The 16,945-nt window shown below is 46.7% G+C and overlaps 1 protein-coding gene across 3 annotated transcripts in view; it reads right to left on the bottom strand.

Annotated features, from left to right (window-relative positions):
* Window positions 1–16,945, bottom strand: part of ZFYVE19 (zinc finger FYVE-type containing 19) — a 101,399-nt gene that overhangs the window by 18,579 nt on the left and 65,875 nt on the right. For all 3 annotated transcript variants that reach the window (XM_063947775.1, XM_063947773.1, XM_063947774.1), the window contains 2 exons: window positions 4,610–4,831; window positions 2,721–2,797 (listed from right to left, as the gene is read on the bottom strand). In XM_063947775.1, coding sequence (XP_063803845.1) covers window positions 2,721–2,797; window positions 4,610–4,831 — 299 coding nt within the window. The remainder of the gene's footprint in view (window positions 1–2,720; window positions 2,798–4,609; window positions 4,832–16,945) is intronic.

The following is a 16,945-nucleotide window of genomic DNA, read 5'->3' on the forward strand; positions in this document are numbered from 1 at the left end:
TGATAATCCGGGTGGAACATGATTTATAGTTGTTAAATAGTCATAAAACATTACTTCAGCAGGTACATTATAATCAACTCAACTTAATACAGAATACAGGTTGAACACGATGGGCATTTTGCCTCTATTCAACCTCATTTACTATGTTACTATGTTACCGCAGGTGGACTCCACTTAAGCTGTAGGAACATCTCAAGGATGATCAGTGGAAACCGGATGCACCTGAGCTCAGTTTTGAGCTCCATGGCAGATACTGTGAATACTTATGTACATGTGATTTCTTCGTTTATTTTTAAGAAATTTGCAAAAAACTCAAAGAAAACTTTTTTTCACGTCGTCATTATGGAGTATTGTGTGTAGAATTCTGAAGGAAAAAAAGAATTTATTCGATTTTGGAATAAGGCTCTAACATGACAAAATGTCGAAAAAGTGAAGTGTTGTGAATACTTTCCGGATGCATTGTATATATTCTATGTCCATTGTCCAATTCTTAAATTTATCCAGGTCAGCAACACAAACTACTACTGTGTAATAATGCTTTTGTTTGTGGTATTTAAAATGCTTCATGGCCACTGTGTCAATAAGTGGGCAGCAGGTACCCCACTGAAAGTCATCCTCCTTCAGCAGACATGCTTGAGCTACACAACACAATGGGGTCGATTCTATTCGGCAACTTAAGAATAGCGCCGGGAATTAGCTCCCGACGCTATTCAATTCAGCTCCAGTTAAGTCGGCGATGTCCCGTTCTCGCCGACTAAACACGACTAAACAGGTTGAATTGTCGGGAGAACAGGCATTCTCCGACTTAACTCCCCGGCGCGAGGCTGATTCCCGACAGAATGAGCCTCGCGCCCGCCGCGAGGCAGCACTTTTGTCGGGTTTCTTCTCTCATCCCCCGGGGATGAGAGAAGTATTCCCGACAATTGCAGGTCACTAGCAGCTGAATTGAATAGCGTCGGGAGCTAATTCCCGGTGCTATTCTTAAGTTGCCGAATAGAATCGACCCCAATGTGGCTACAAGTGAGCTGAGGATTGATGTAGGTTCATGGGTAGCCCCAGGTAAAGGAGAGCATGAGAGAGGATTTAAAAGATGCAGATGAAGGACAAAAGGTGTCACTCTTCTGGATAGTGCTGATGTGTGGATACGACTGGGTGGTCTATTAAAAAAAAGTTGTGAAGATCTTATCATAAATAGACTGTGAAACCTCCATGGACTACGGTGAGTAAAACGGGAAGAAATTGACCTCAGTCACAATGACATGATTCAGCAGCCAGGAACTGCACATCAAAGTGACTGAAACAAGATGTTGGTGAGGTATACAAGTGCACATTGTACGATGTGGTGCACTCCTAGTATTTGTTGCCAAATTTGCTACGTTTTTGTGCTTCGCATCATAATAATAAAAGGGTGTGTTTTTGACCCACTATTTGTATGTGTGATTTATTTAACCCATGTCGAGGTATCACAATGCTGACCTATCGGCAATACCAGCTGGTGGAAAGGGCTACACATTACACTGCTATCCTCACAAGGTGCATGCCTCTTGCTCGTGTAAGTGTGCTAGATAGCTCCTCATTCATCTCACTTCTTAGGTAGGGGAAATCATTCTAGTGGCTAAGAAATAGGAGTAGGAGAACATACAAGGTGAAAGAACACTAAAAACTCTGGCATGCCAGTGTCAAAGTCAAAAATATTATATATATATCACATACAAACTCCAAACAGATGGGTCTCTGTGCGTTTGCATACACGCAGCGTGCACAGCGATATATGGTAGCATACGCATTCACACAGACAAGCCACAAAGATATATTCAACACATATTTCATACAACACATAAATTAAACATGTCAAGCACCAGACATTACAACGTATTTATATAAGAGTTATAACATCAGATATATATGCATTATTGGAACGGAACAAGATAAACATATCATGCTTAGTGTCAAAATGATCAGGGGTATCAGTGTGTTGATTTGATAGCTGTGGTTAGATTGTAGCACATTGCAACGATTAGTTATGATTAAATGTATGAATATGAAGCCACAATTCTATGAGAACAAAAGATTTCCTGCATCTTCAAGGCTGGACGTTGCTTGCATATGAACTGACCAATAACACATCATGAATGAGAGATTTCCCTCCCCTGGACCAACAACAGAAGACTCAGTCCCAGACATGTACTTCCCCCAATACACAGTATATAAGTATTTTCCCCTCACCCAAGAAGTTCTGTTTGTTCTGTTTTGCTGTTGTTTCGTTGCTGTTGGCACAGATTCTAAAATGGAGACGACTGTTCACTGAGCATGGGACAGGGTGATGCATGCTGGCTGTAATGGATTCTTTTGTAACTACAACTGCTTCTAGTGTAATTGTAACACTGTGACCATATATATATATATATATATATATATACACTGTACATGTGTTATATTGTATGCATACCCTTTTAATATCAAATATATACATCTCTGAGCGTTGGACCTCAGCCACTGTGTGCGATTGCTTGTTTTCTCTTAAGAGATGTAGTGTTTGCGACGTACAGCGCACTTTTATCGTATATGGTATTAAGATGCGCCTTGCGTCGGCAGCATATATGAACGCTGGTATTTTAAATATTTATTAGAAATAATCTGTCCTTCTCCCCAGCCTCCCTAGCCCATTGCCTTAGGCCTAAGCTTCACAAAACTATAGACAATTATGCTGAAGGTCTGACCTGCTTTAGAATCCTTTGTACAGCTTCTTCCTCTGTTTCTTCATCGCTGTCATACAGGTTGCAGTTGTCCAAGGTTACTGCCAATAGAGGGTACATACAATTTCAAATATTGCCTGTTTAATCATGTTTCAATATTAAACAATAGACAGCTGTGCAAGATCTTATTCTTGCTGTATTTAGAAGATAATTAGCTAAGTTTGGTTGAGAACCATGCCATCTATAAGTGTGGGACTAAACATCGCACAGCATATGCTGCAGCCATTTCTGTAAGAGAGGTTGTTTCCCAAGGATGTACCTCTCATAAAGACAAACAGAGGTCACGTAAAACTTTGCTAAGCCCTTGTCATATTTATATACCATTATAGTGTTTGATATGGTCTAATCTTATATTCTAAGTATAGTCCATTATTATCACTAATATTCTTCTATCTAACACTGAAGCCATTCCACTGGCAGCCACTTTGCTGTATTCACAATACCAGTCTATATGCCTATTGACACAGCTCCTCCGAGGTTAATCACAGTGCATGGGCCGCACCTGCAAAGGCTACAAGAGTTTCTGGGAAAGCTCAGTCATATTATCAAATAAAATAGGCCAGTGGGTCCGTATGTAGTCTTAAGCTGGGTACACATTGGAGCGATGGGGATTCATTCAGACATCGGAGCGAATCCCTGTCAGTCCGGATTGCCCGTACACACTGGGGTGACTTTAATGAATTACGGAACTATCATGTTCTGTCCTTCACTAACATACTACAGGATGCTAGCGATATCGTGCAGCACATCAAACCTGACAGCGTTGCATGCGACCGCGGGAGCTCGTATATTCAGTGTACAGACTGAGCAATGTAGGTGACATGCCGGTCCGATGCCCCCTGATAGGAGGGTAGATTACTTAGTGTCTACTCAGCTTTACAGGTTTTGTGTTTCCCCAAAAGATTCACATAAAATTGATTCTTAAAAAAAAAAAAAAATACCAACAAAAAAAAATCTATTAAAATCGCAGTATTCTTAAACAATTATTATTATCATTCTCCACAAGGGTTCCGCAGCGCACAATTACAGAGTATATATGCACATAATCAAAACAGGAAAACAGTGACTTACAGTTGAAGACAACATAGGACAAGTACAGGGTAACTAAGCATAACTACACCAGTAGACGACATTGAGATAAGTTTCAAAGTGGCAGGATTGGGCAGTTGAGGATTATTAAAGTAAGAAAAGGATAATCACATGAGGGAAGAGGGCCCTACTCGTGAGAGCTTACATTCTAAAGGGGAGGGACAGACAGGGGTGACACAGATGGGGTAGACCGAGCATGGGACAGAGGGTAAGGATGAGATTTGGCTGGGTTTGGTAAAGAAGTGGGTCTTAAGAGCCCATTTGAAGTTCTGTTTATAGGTGGAGAGTCTGAGGGGGAGAGGTAACGAATTCCAGAGAAAGGGAGCAGCACGTGATAAATCTTGGAGATAGGAGAGGGAGGAAGTAATCAGAAGACAGGAGAGTCGGCGTGTGGTAGCAGAGCGAAGAGGACGGGTGGGAGAATAAAGGGAGATAAGGTCAGAGATGTAAATGGAAGAGGAGTGGGTGAGTACTTTGTAAGTGAGAGAAGTTTGAATTGGATTCTGAAAGGGAAGGGAAGCCACTGAAGGGCCTGTAGGAGAGGGGAGGTGGATGTAGGTGTAATAGTACAAATGTCAATAGTCATCACTTGTATACATTTGCATGTGTGTATACATAGACGTATATGGTGAGATGAACATACTGTATCTCAGTTTTCAAGTGTAAACAGTTAACATTCGGCCATAACTATTTCCTGACCTAACTAAAAGCATCACATTCATTAAATAGGCCTAACCCTTAGGCTTATATTAATCATACAATACCTTTATCTGGATCTTTTCCTTGTAGTGTTGCCAGTCTCTTTGCAATCACTAACATTTTTTCCTGCCTTGTATTCTCATCTCGTAATTCTGCAGCTGCTTCTTTCAGAATCTTGTCCTTCTCTTTGTCCAACTGATCTGCATTCAATTCCATATTAAGACCCGGCCAGCAATCCCGCTCATCAGCTCTGCTCAGGTTGTTAATAGTTGCTTGAGCAGTGGATTCTAGAAGTAACAGATAAAGGAATTAGTAGGTGATGTAATATACAGTTGTAGTAAATCAATATTCCAAGTATTTTCTTATAACCAGTCTAAGCAGATATTGCAAAATGTATTTCTTCCAGGATTTGCTGGTTATGCAGCCATCTTTCTCAGTGGGTACCAAACAAGTGGTACCTTTCTAGCAGTGAATGGCGATGTCCCGTTTTCTAAACCCATCATATAACTGCCCTAGGAACCTGCCTTTTATCCTCTACTTATGACGGCACAAATCAGTACAATACCTGGGTTCTTTCATACAAGAGTGGATGCAATAAACTCTCTATGCACTGCATGTTTTACTAACTGACCTTAGATGACTAATGGATCTATTTACTAAACCTTGGATGGAGATAAAGTCAATGGAGATAAAGTACCAGCCAATTGGCTCCTAACTGCCATGCCACAGGCTGTGTTTGAAAAAGGAGGATTTTGGTACTTACCGATAAATCCCTTTTTCGGAAGCCATAGGGGACACTGGCACAACTTCAAGACCGTGGGGGTGATGATGGTATCTTACAGGGAGCTGGCACTTTTAATCTAAGAAGTGAAACTGGGTCCTCCCTTTCTATCCTCCATCATCCCTCAGTTATGAATTAGCTGAGAAGAGACGGGAACAAGAGAACAGAACTATATGAGGGAAGAGAGCACATAACAATCAAACAGAACAGAACAACAATGAAGGCAAGAGAACAGCGACGGGCGGGCGGCCAGTGTCCCCTATGGCTTAAGAAAAAGGGATTTATTGGTAAGTACCAAAATCCTCCTTTTTCTGTCAGCCACTAGGTGTCAGGAATCTGCATTCTCCGTCGCATCACTACTGTGGAACTACAGGTTCCAGCAGTTCAGTTCTGTTCCAGTTTTCAGTCTACTGCAGCCTGGAGTACACAGTGCTTCAGCTAACTCACAGCTGATCTGAACACCCAATCCAGCAGGGTGTGTTCTCACAGAGATCATCCAATCATCACAGACCAAGGTGTATAAACTCCAGTTCCTGGCTCAGTCTCATCGCCTTGGACAACACGTCACATTCTGTGAACAGGCGTCTCCTGTTTGCAGTCATCCGTCTGCAGAGATACCCCTGTGTATTGGACCTGTGGAACTACAGGTCCCAGCAGTTCTAGTTCCGTTCCAGTTCCAGGTTCCAGTCTTCAATCCTTTGTTTCCAGCAGTCTTCTATTTCTGGCATCTCCAAGTCATCTCCCTGTTCCAGTGTTCCTGTGGAACTACAAACTCCAGCCACAGCCAGCCACAATCCACCAGCAGTAAGAGACTCTCCTCAGGTGTTTTATCATTATCTACCTGTGCACTCATTATCAGTTACCATCTGTGCATCTCAGCAGTTAACATCTATTTGCTTAGAGACTGTCTCCTGCTTAAGCCCGTTAGGCTATCTGGACTTGTGCTTCATAGAGACTGTACATTTATCAGAGTTCTGTTTTTCCAAAGTTATTTCATCCTGAGTTATACTGAGACTGTGTGCTATTTACAATTACCGGAGTTCTGTTTGTTTCAATCATAGTTACCAGTGACTTTTGAATATTTATTTCCTGTTATTTCTGGTTTTGCATTCCACTGCAATTGCATTCCACTGCACCTGTTATTCAATTGCTTTGTGATCCCTGTGACATAATAAATATCAGCGCCTATGCGCAGGACTATTCTTCGGTCTCCTTGTGTATTACGTCACACCAACACTGACCCACTAGCGCCCCCGCCAGGGACAGACAAAATCAGAATCCTGACACTAGGGGACATTGGCACAACTTCAAGACCGTGGGGACGTCCCAAAGCTTCCCCCCTGGGCGGGAGATCGCTGAGGAACTTGCAAAACAAGACGGCCAAACTGTGAAGATGAAGCCGCAAATGTAGCAAACTTGTAGAACTTTGCAAATGTATGAATACTGTACCAAGTGGGTGCTCTACAGAGTTGAGACGTGGCAGCCCCCCTACTAGTGGCTCAGGAAGACCTAACTGAGCGTTTAGAGTGGGCCGCAATGGATAATGGAGGGCGCCTAGATTGGTGTAGATAGGCTTGACAAATAGTCAACCGAATCCAGCGGACCAAGGTCTGCTTAGCAGCAGGCCACCCTCGCCGCGGGAGATCATAAAGCATCAGTCTTTCGTAACGGTGATGTCGGTTCCACGTAGATCTTCAACGTACTCTCTACATCCAGAGAAGAAGTTGTCCCAGAGTCCTCCTGTAAGGACGGTATCACAATCGGCTGATTGATTTGAAAAGCCGACACGACCTTGGGAGGAAAGGAAGCATGTGTTCTCAACTCATCCCTATTAGGATGAAAAATCAAGTAGTGAGGCATACAAGACGGGTGTGGTATGGAAGGTAGATAGTAACTAGGTCGACAGTGTCTAGGTCGGCCACTATTGGTTGACGGGTCAAAAGGTCGACATGAGTTTGTTTTTTCGGTGTCGTTTTCTTCGTAGAGTGACCGGGAACCCCAACTAGTGCACAGTGTCCCCTCGTTTCGCTCACCATGCTTCGGGCAAGGTTACCGTTCCCAGTTGTAGTCCACATGGATCGTTAAGAATGAAAAGGTTAAAAAAAAATAAGAAAAAAAAAAATTGTGAGAAACTCAGGTCAACCTTTTGACCTGTCGACCTAGAGACCGGATCCCATACAAGACAAGACATTTAATTCAGATACCCTCCGGGCTGAAGTTATGGCTAATAGAAAAACAGTCTTCCAAGAAAGATAGTTATCTGCATCTTCCAAGGGTTCAAAACAGAGTGACTGCAGATAATCCAGCCCCAGATTCAAGTCCCAAGGAGCTGTAGGGGGAACAAATGGGGGTTGTACCCAAAAGGACCCCTTGTAGGAAAGTTTGCACATCCGGAAGGAGAGCCAGGCGTCTCTGAAAGAAAATCGATATGGCAGATACCTGAACTTTCAGGGATCTAGACAAAGTCCGGAATCTAAACCTGACTGAAGTAAGAGTAAGAACCGTGAGAGATGAAAAGAATCTGATTGAAATCCTTTTTGGTCACACCAAGATATAGAAGAAGAACACCAGATGCGATGGTAATGGGCTGACGTAACAGGTTTTCGTGCACGCAACATCATAGGAATCACACATTCCAGAATACCTTAGCGTTTTAGGATGTCTGCCTCAAGAGCCATCCCGTTAAACGTAGTCGTGGTAAATCTGGATGCCCAAAGGGCCCTTGTTGGAGTAAATCCATTCGCAGAGGTAGAGGCCAAGGATCGACCGCTAGCAGAAGGCGCAGGTCCGAAAACCAAGCTCTCCGAGGCCATTCTGGTGCCACCAAGATCACAGTGATTGACTCCCATTTGATTCTCTTGAGAATTTGAGACAATAGAGGAAACACGTATACTAGGTCGTATGGCCAAGGCACGGTCAGAGCATCTACAGCTTCTGCCTGAGGATTCCCCTGTTCTGGAGATGTTTCGATGAAGCTGATGATTGAGACAGGATGCCATGAGATCCACCACTGGACACCCCCAGCGCTGTGCCAGAGCGTTAAACACCTCTGGGTGAAGTGCCCATTCTCCCGGATGTAGACTCCTGGAATGAATACTGCCGAGAGGACTACAGCGTTGAGTTCCTTCTTGCCTATTTGCCTATGCTACAGCAGTCACGTTGTCCGATTGAACCTTTACCAGCGCATTGTAGATCGCTCTCAGTTCCATAACATTTATTGGCAACAGTGATTCCTGTAGAGACAAATGGCCCTGAAGATGGAAGTCCAACACAACCATGTCCCATCCACTGAGGTTGGCATCCAGTCCCATACACTGAACCGCCTGTCCGCGGTGAGATTGTGCAGTTGGAGCCACCAAAGAAGTGAAAGTCGCGTCTCCGGAGTCATTCGAACTAACTGTTGAAGGTGTAGATGCGACCCCGACCATTGATGCAACATCTTGCTGGAAAGAAGGTGAATGAAAAAGGGTGAAATCCAGAGTTTTGAAAGCTGCTCCCATTTTCCCAAGCAAACAAATGCATAAATGGACTGATACCAGCCTTGGCTTGAGGACAGCTTGGACCAGTTTCCGTATACCCAGAGCTTTGTCATGAGGCAGAAAAACTTTCTGGACGTTGGGTGTCTAGGATCACACCGAGAAACTGGATACGCTGTGATGGCTGAAGGTTGGATTTCCAAAAATTGATTATCCATCCGTGTTCCACTAATACATATGTGTTAATAGAGCATGCTCCTGGAGAATGAGATCTGATGGAGCTTTGAGGAGGAGGTCGTCTAGGTATGGTAGTATTGTGACTCCCAATGATCTGAGGTGAGCAATCATCACCGACATGACCTTGGTAAACTGCCTGGGGGCTGTGGAAAGACTGGAAAGGCTCTGAACTGAAATTGATCCTGTTGAATCGCGAACCAGAGAAACGCTTGGTGTGGTTCCCATATCGGAATGTGGAGATATGCATCCTTGATGTCCAGAGACTATATTAATTCCTTGGGTTCCAGGCTCGAGATCACTGAGTTGAACAACTCCATCTTGAACCAGTAATAAGACAGAAACAGATTTAACGATTTCAGATTCAGAATTGGTCGTACATAGGGAGGCCAATCCCGGGATCGGCGGGATCCCGGGATTTAGGCTCAAAAATGGATGGGATTCAATCCCGGGATTGGAAGCTCCAATCCTGGGGATTGAAGGATCAGCGTTGAGTGTCCTCAGGACACTCAGACGCTGCCCGGCTCCCTCCTCCCCCTGCGCAGCGTGACCTGTGACTGTGAGGTCACGCTGCGCTGTCAGCAGCCGCAGAGCCGGAAGATGAGTGCAGGGAGGAAGCGTCGGGTGAGTGCAGGGGGAGCCGCCTCCTCCCAGCTCCCCCTGCACTCACCCACTGCCTCCTCCCGGCTCCCCTGCACTCACCCGCCGCCTGCTCCTCACCCGCTACCCGGCTGTGCAGGTTTGTATGTTTTTTTTAATGTCTGCGGGGTGGGTGGGAAGGGGAGGGGCGGGGCGTGGGGAACGGCCAGACACAGTTGAAAGCCAATCCCGAGATTGAGCATTTTTCAGTCCCAATACCCGGGATTGAAAAAAATGGCCCGGGATTGGCCTTCCTAGTTGTACAGTACCGTCTGGTTTTGGTACTACAAAAAGATTGGAATAGTAACCCTTTTTTCGTTAAAGCAGTGGTACCAGCATTAACACAGCCGATTCTACCAAGGACTGTATTCCTCCTCCCCTCCCATCCTCCCTCACTGCCACTGACTTTGCCTCCTTCATCTCCAAAATTGAGGACATCCAACACGACATCTCCCGCCGTCACCCCTCTGCTACCCCCCTGCCCCCTTTATCCCTCCCCTCCATCAATCCCACCCTGTCCTCCTTCCGTCCCACTTCAGAAAAGGAAGTCCACTCCCTCATCTTATCCCCCCCCCTCTGCACCTGCCCCCTGGACCCCCTTCCCTTTCGTCTTCTCCGCTCCCTCTCCCCCACTGCCTGCTCCCACCTTGCTCACCTCTTTAACCTGTCCCTCTCTAACGGCATCTTCCCCTCGCCATTCAAACATGCTCTGGTCTCACCTATTCTCAAAAAACCCAACCTCGACCCCTCATCACCCACTAACTACCGCCCCATCTCTCTTCTCCCTTTCGCCTCCAAATTACTTGAACGACTAGTCTACAGCCGTCTCACAAGCTACCTCTCTGCCAACTCCATCCTCGATCCACTACAATCTGGCTTTCGCCCACTCCACTCAACTGAGACTGCCCTGGTGAAAGTCACTAATGACCTGCTTTCAGCCAAATCCAGGGGCCACTGTTACGATCCTGATGCTCAGGACAGGGGAGATCTTATGCAGTAAGTACAGAGCACCAGGACGTGATGCTGGGATAGGGAAATGGAATGGAAATAGCCCCTTGCACCCTACCTCCGTTGTCTTACCCGTGTTGTCAATTCACGCCTGAATGACTATGGTTTCTTGGGCCCACGGCAGCCGCGTTTGAAAAATACTGAAGGGCGGATTATGTCTGCCCAACTCCGATGCCCCCCCGGTCTTAGTTGGAGACAAGGCGTGAACTGAGACAGGGAAATAACAAGGGGACCTCTAACTGAAGCAACCAAGCTAGGGGCTACTAACTACCTAAAAACTTAACGTATGTGCGGCACGCCGCCAAAGGAAAAGAACTACAAAGGATACCACTGTCCACTCCCCCACACGGCACCGCAGAGTTCCGGGGAGGACAGTGAAAGCGGAAACCTCCGCAAAAGCACCAACTCAAAGAAACGCAAATACTAAGCGGCCTAGGCCGCAACACGCGTCAGAAGCCGCTACTCACGAAACCGGGCGAGAACCCCAGATGACAGCAACAAGTTCACAAGGACCAGAAGGATTCCCAGGACCGGCTTCAGAGCTCCAGAATACAAGAGGGCAGGGAGCAGGATCGACCAGATGCAGCTGACCAGGAACAAACTTCTACAAGGCAGGAACAGCATACAGGAAGCTATCACCGGCGTTTGTGTGAGACACTGAGGAGGCATATAACAGGGAACCCTCCAATGGCAGTACAGAGCCTAATTGATAAATGTCATGCAGCTGCCTTGCAGGTGAGTAATCTTATGGCAACGGGGAACGCGGTCCACCTGTGGCGTCCCCATTGCAATGGACCCGGCGGCCCTGCACGCACGGCGTCCTAGCGTTGCCAGGGACCCGGCGGCTATCGCGCGCATGGCGTCCCGGCGTTGCTAGGCGCCGTGCGGAAGCAGGGAGAGAGAGAGGCGCGGCGGCCGTGACCGCTGCTCTTTCAGGGCACGGCCGAACACCGCCGCGCCTAACAGTACCCCCCCTTGAGGAGGGGTTAAAGAACCCCTAGAGCCGGGATTCTGAGGAAACTCCTGAAAGAATATCTTCTTAAGTTTAGGAGCATGTAAATCCTTATCCAACACCCAAGACCTTTCTTCAGGGCCATAACCTTTCCAGTGGACCAAAAAATAAAGCCAGCCACGAGAAAGCTTAGAATCTAAAACCTTCTCCACCAAGAACTCTTGTTGTCCCTGAACATCCACCGGAGATCTACCCTGGGAAGTCCTCCGAGGAAATCTCCTGGAAGAAAAATACTGTTTCAAAAGGGAACAGTGAAAAGTATTGCCAATTTTGAGTGATCTCGGCAGACGTAGCCGAAAGCAACTGGGTTGACTTTCTTAATGATAAGGAATGGTCCAATAAATTTGGGTCCCAATCTAGCCGAGGGTTGTCGGAGCTTGATGTTGCGAGTTGACAACCACACCTTATCTCCCACCTTAAAAGTGCAAGGACGTCGGAGCCTATCAGAAAATGTATTTTCTCGGAAGGCAGCTTTCTTCAGGGCAAGGTGCACCTTTCTCCAAATCGTTCTGAGATGGGAGGTTAAGGTCAACGAGGAGACTGGAGAATGAGGGAAAAAAGAGTTGGCTCTAGGATGAAAGCCAAAGACCGAAAAGAATGGGGACTCCTTGGTGGAAGAATGACAAGAGTTATTATAGGCAAATTCAGCTAAAGGAAGAAATTCAGACCAATCATTCTGAAGTTTGGCCGAATACAACCGTAAATACTGTTTTAACGACTGATTAACTCGTTCGGTTTGTCCGTTAGATATTGGATGGTACCCAGATGTTAAAGAGAGTTTCATATTTAATGAGGCACAAAAACGTTTCCAGAAGCGGGCGATGAATTGCGGACCCCGATCAGAGACAATATCCCTGGGCAACCCATGGAGCCTGAACACATGGCGGAGAAACAAGACTGCCAACCCTTGAGCAGAGGGTAATCGGGGAAGAGCAATGAAGTGAGCCATCTTACTAAAACGATCTACTACCACCCAAATGACTCGAAATCCGGCTGAAAGAGGAAGGTCCACCACGAAATCCATGGATATATGTGACCATGGCCTGAGAGGAACGGCTACAGGTATGAGTTGCCCGATCGGCAACGAACGAGAAACCTTATGCTGTGCACAAACCTGACAGGAATGGACAAATTCCCTTACATCTTTAGAAAGATTAGGCCACCACACCGATCAACTCAAAGGTCTTAGTGATACCTGGATGACCAAAGACTTTGTTGTCATGAAACTCAGCTAAAACAGTGCCTCTCAGAAATTCAGGGACGAAGAGACGATCAGCAGGAGTAAGTTTGGGAGCCTGCCGTTGAAGCTGGACTAACTGAGTAAATAAATCCTGTGTGATGCCTGCCCGGATGACAGATGATGGAACTATGGGGGTAGTAGCAGGATGGTTATTGTGAACCGGAAGAAAACAACGTGACAGGGCATCAGCTTTCGTATTCTTGGAACCGGGCCTGAAGGTGATAATAAACCTGAAACGAGTAAAAAAACAATGCCCAACGTGCCTGCCGAGCATTAAGCCGTTTAGCTGATTCAATATACTGCAGGTTCTTAGGTCAGTAAACACTGTAATGGTATGCCTAGCTCCCTCCAGCCAATGCCTCCACTCCTCGAAAGCCCATTTAACTGCCAGCAATTCTCGATTACCAATATCATAGTTGGATTCTGCGGAGGAGAATTTCCTGGACATGAAGGCACAAGGGTGTAATTCCTGAGACTCCGGGTCTTCCTGAGAAAGGATAGCCCCCCACTCAAACCTCTGAGGCATCTACCTCGACTATAAAGGGGAGCTCCGGGTTAGGGTGCCTGAGAACAGGAGCCGAGACAAAGGCCTGCTTCAAGGCCAGAAAGGCAGACTCAGCTTCAGGCGACCAATTGGAAGGGTCCGCTCCTTTTTTAGTCAATGCTACTATAGGAGCGACCAAATCAGAAAAGGTATGAATGAAACGCCTATAATAATTTGCAAACCCTAAAAAGCGCTGAATTGCTTTTAAATTCGTGGGTTGCGCCCAATTAAGGATGGCCTGGAGTTTTTTCGGTTCCATGAAAAAACCCTGGGGAGAGATAATATACCCCAAGAAGGACACTTCTGTGACGTGGAAATCACATTTCTCCAGTTTAGCGTATAAATGATTCTCCCGTAGTTTTTGAAGGACCAGTCGCACATGGGTAATATGTTGTTCCATAGACTCAGAGTAAATCAAAATGTCGTCTAAGTAAACAACTACGAACTTCCCTAGAAAGTCACGAAGAACATCATTAATAAGGTCTTGAAATACCACAGGAGCATTTGACAGCCCAAACGGCATCACCAGGTATTCATAATGACCCGACTGTGTGCTGAAAGCCGTCTTCCACTCATCCCCAGATCTTATTCGGATGAGATTGTAAGCTCCTCTAAGATCGATCTTAGAGAAGATAACGACAGAGCGTAACTGATCAAACAGTACTGAAATCAATGGCAAGGGGTAGGTGTTTTTAACAGAAATTTTATTCAGAGCCCGAAAATCAATACATGGTCTGAGCGACCCATCTTTTTTCTCAACAAAAAAGAACCCTGCACTCAATGGAGATTTCGAGGGCCTAATGAAGCCTTTTTTCAGGCTCTCCTGAATATAATTATCCATAGCCGTGGTTTCCGGCCCAGACAGGGCATATAATCTCCCCTTAGGTAAAGTGGCACCTGGGATTAAATCAATAGCGCAGTCATAGGACCGATGGGGAGGCAGAACGTCCGCATTACCCTTGGAGAAAACATCGTCAAAATCCTGATATTCCAAAGGAATAAGTTCTGGTGTAACTGCCGCAACCCGGACTGGATGGGAAATACACTCCTTTACACAAAAGGGACCCCATTGGGAAATCTCCCCAGACCGCCAATCTATGGTGGGATTATGAAAGGCAAGCCAGGGGTGACCCAAGACTACTGGAACCGCCGGACAATGTGTAAGGTAAACTTCTATTTTTTTTGAATGTAGGGCCCCCACTGTCAGTTGTATTGGAGGTGTGCGGTGAGTAATTACCCCATTGGAAAGCGGACCACCATCCAAGCCGTGCATGGTGATGTGTTTATCCAAAGGTATCTGCGGAACGCCTAAAGCCTTAGTCCAACCTAAATCCATGAAATTTCCTGCAGCTCCACTGTCGACGAAGGCCGACACCAACGAACTGAGGCTACCAAAGGAAATCTTTACAGGAACTAATAAAGAATCATTAGAGGAGATTAACTGCAGACCCAAGTGAACCCCCTCACAATTCACTTGGTCAGAGCGTTTCCCGGTTTATTCGGGCAACTACGTGCGATATGTCCCTTGCCACCACAATACAAACAAAGACCAGAATTTAACCTTCTGGTTCTTTCCTCTGGGGACAGCCGGGAGAGACCTATTTGCATGGGCTCCTCGACGTCCTCAGGAAAAGTATTTACACATGGACTAGGCCTAAAAGTTGTTCCTCTTTCAGCCCTCTGCTCTCGGAGACGACGATCAATTTTAATAGCGAGCTCCATGAGTTTGTCTAGAGTCTCAGGAGCGGGGTACTGAAGGAGACTGTCTTTAATCACTTCAGACAAACCGAGGCGAAACTGACTGCGCAGGGCCGGGTCATTCCAGCCACAGTCGTTCGACCAACGGCGAAACTCAGTACAATACACCTCTGCAGGATTTTTACCTTGCTTAAGGGCACGCAGGTGGCTCTCAGCTGATGCTTCCCTATCTGGGTCGTCATATAAAAGGCCTAAGGACTTAAAAAAGGCGTCTACTGATAACAAGGCAGCATCATCCGCTCTTAGCCCAAAAGCCCAGGTCTGTGGATCACCTTGGAGTAAAGACATCACAATCCCGACCCGTTGAGACTCAGTACCAGAGGAACGGGGCCTTAAAACGAAAATAAAGCTTACAAGCTTCCTTAAAATTAAAGAAATCTTTTCGGTTACCCAAAAAACGGTCAGGTAAATGCATTTTTGGTTCTGGAACCATACTCGGGGAGGCTCGCAAAAGATCTTCCTGCGATCTCACCCGAAGAGTAAGGTCCTGAACCATCTGAGTTAGTTCCTGAATCAGGTTGACCAAAAGCTGACTGGGATTTGGCCCTAAAACTGCCGGATTCATGAGGTCGAATTTCTAGGCCCACCTATACAAAAGAAAAAAAATTATACCCCTTTTTGTGGGCCGGTGATAATGTTACGATCCTGATGCTCAGGACAGGGGAGATCTTATGCAGTAAGTCCAGAGCACCAGGACGTGATGCTGGGATAGGGAAATGGAATGGAAATAGTCCCTAGCACCCTACCTCCGTTGTCTTACCCGTGTTGTCAATTCACGCCTGAATGACTATGGTTACTTGGGCCCACGGCAGCCGCGTTTGAAGGGCGGATTATGTCTGCCCAACTCCGATGCCCCCCGGTCTTAGTTGGAGACAAGGTGTGAACTGAGACAGGGTAATAACAAGGGGACCTCTAACTGAAACAACCAAGCTAGGGGCTACTAACTACCTAAAAACGTAACGTATGTGCGGCACGCCGCCAAAGGAAAAGAACTACAAAGGATACCACTGTCCACTCCCCCACACGGCACCGCCGAGTTCCGGGGAGGACAGTGAAAGCGGAAACCTCCGCAAAAGCACCAACTCAAAGAAACGCAAATACTAAGCGGCCTAGGACGCAACACGCGGCAGAAGCCGCTACTCACGAAACCGGGCGAGAACCCCAGATGACAGTAACAGGTTCACAAGGACCAGAAGGATTCCCAGGACCGGCTTCAGAACTCCAGAATACAAGAGGGCAGGGAGCAGGATCGACCAGATGCAGCTGACCAGGAACAAACTTCTACAAGGCAGGAACAGCATACAGGAAGCTATCACCGGCGTTTGTGTGAGACACTGAGGAGGCATATAACAGGGAACCCTCCAATGGCAGTACAGAGCCTAATTGATAAATGTCGTGCAGCTGCCTTGCTGCACGACCAGGGGAGAACAGGTGAGTAATCTTATGGCAACGGGGTACGCGGTCCACCTGTGGCGTCCCCGTTGCCATGGACCTGGCGGCCCTGCACGCACGGCGTCCTAGCGTTGCCATGGACCCGGCGGCTATCGCGCGCACGGCGTCCCGGCGTTGCTAGGCGCCGTGCGGAAGCAAGGAGAGAGAGAGGCGCGGCGGCCGTGACCGCTGCTCTGTCAGGGCACGGCCGAACACCGCCGCGCCTAACAGCCACTTCTCTCTGCTCAACCTTCTGGACCTCTATGCTGCCTTTGACA

The sequence above is a fragment of the Pseudophryne corroboree genome, chromosome 12 (assembly GCF_028390025.1).
Source record: "Pseudophryne corroboree isolate aPseCor3 chromosome 12, aPseCor3.hap2, whole genome shotgun sequence".
NCBI classification, from domain to species: domain Eukaryota; kingdom Metazoa; phylum Chordata; class Amphibia; order Anura; family Myobatrachidae; genus Pseudophryne; species Pseudophryne corroboree.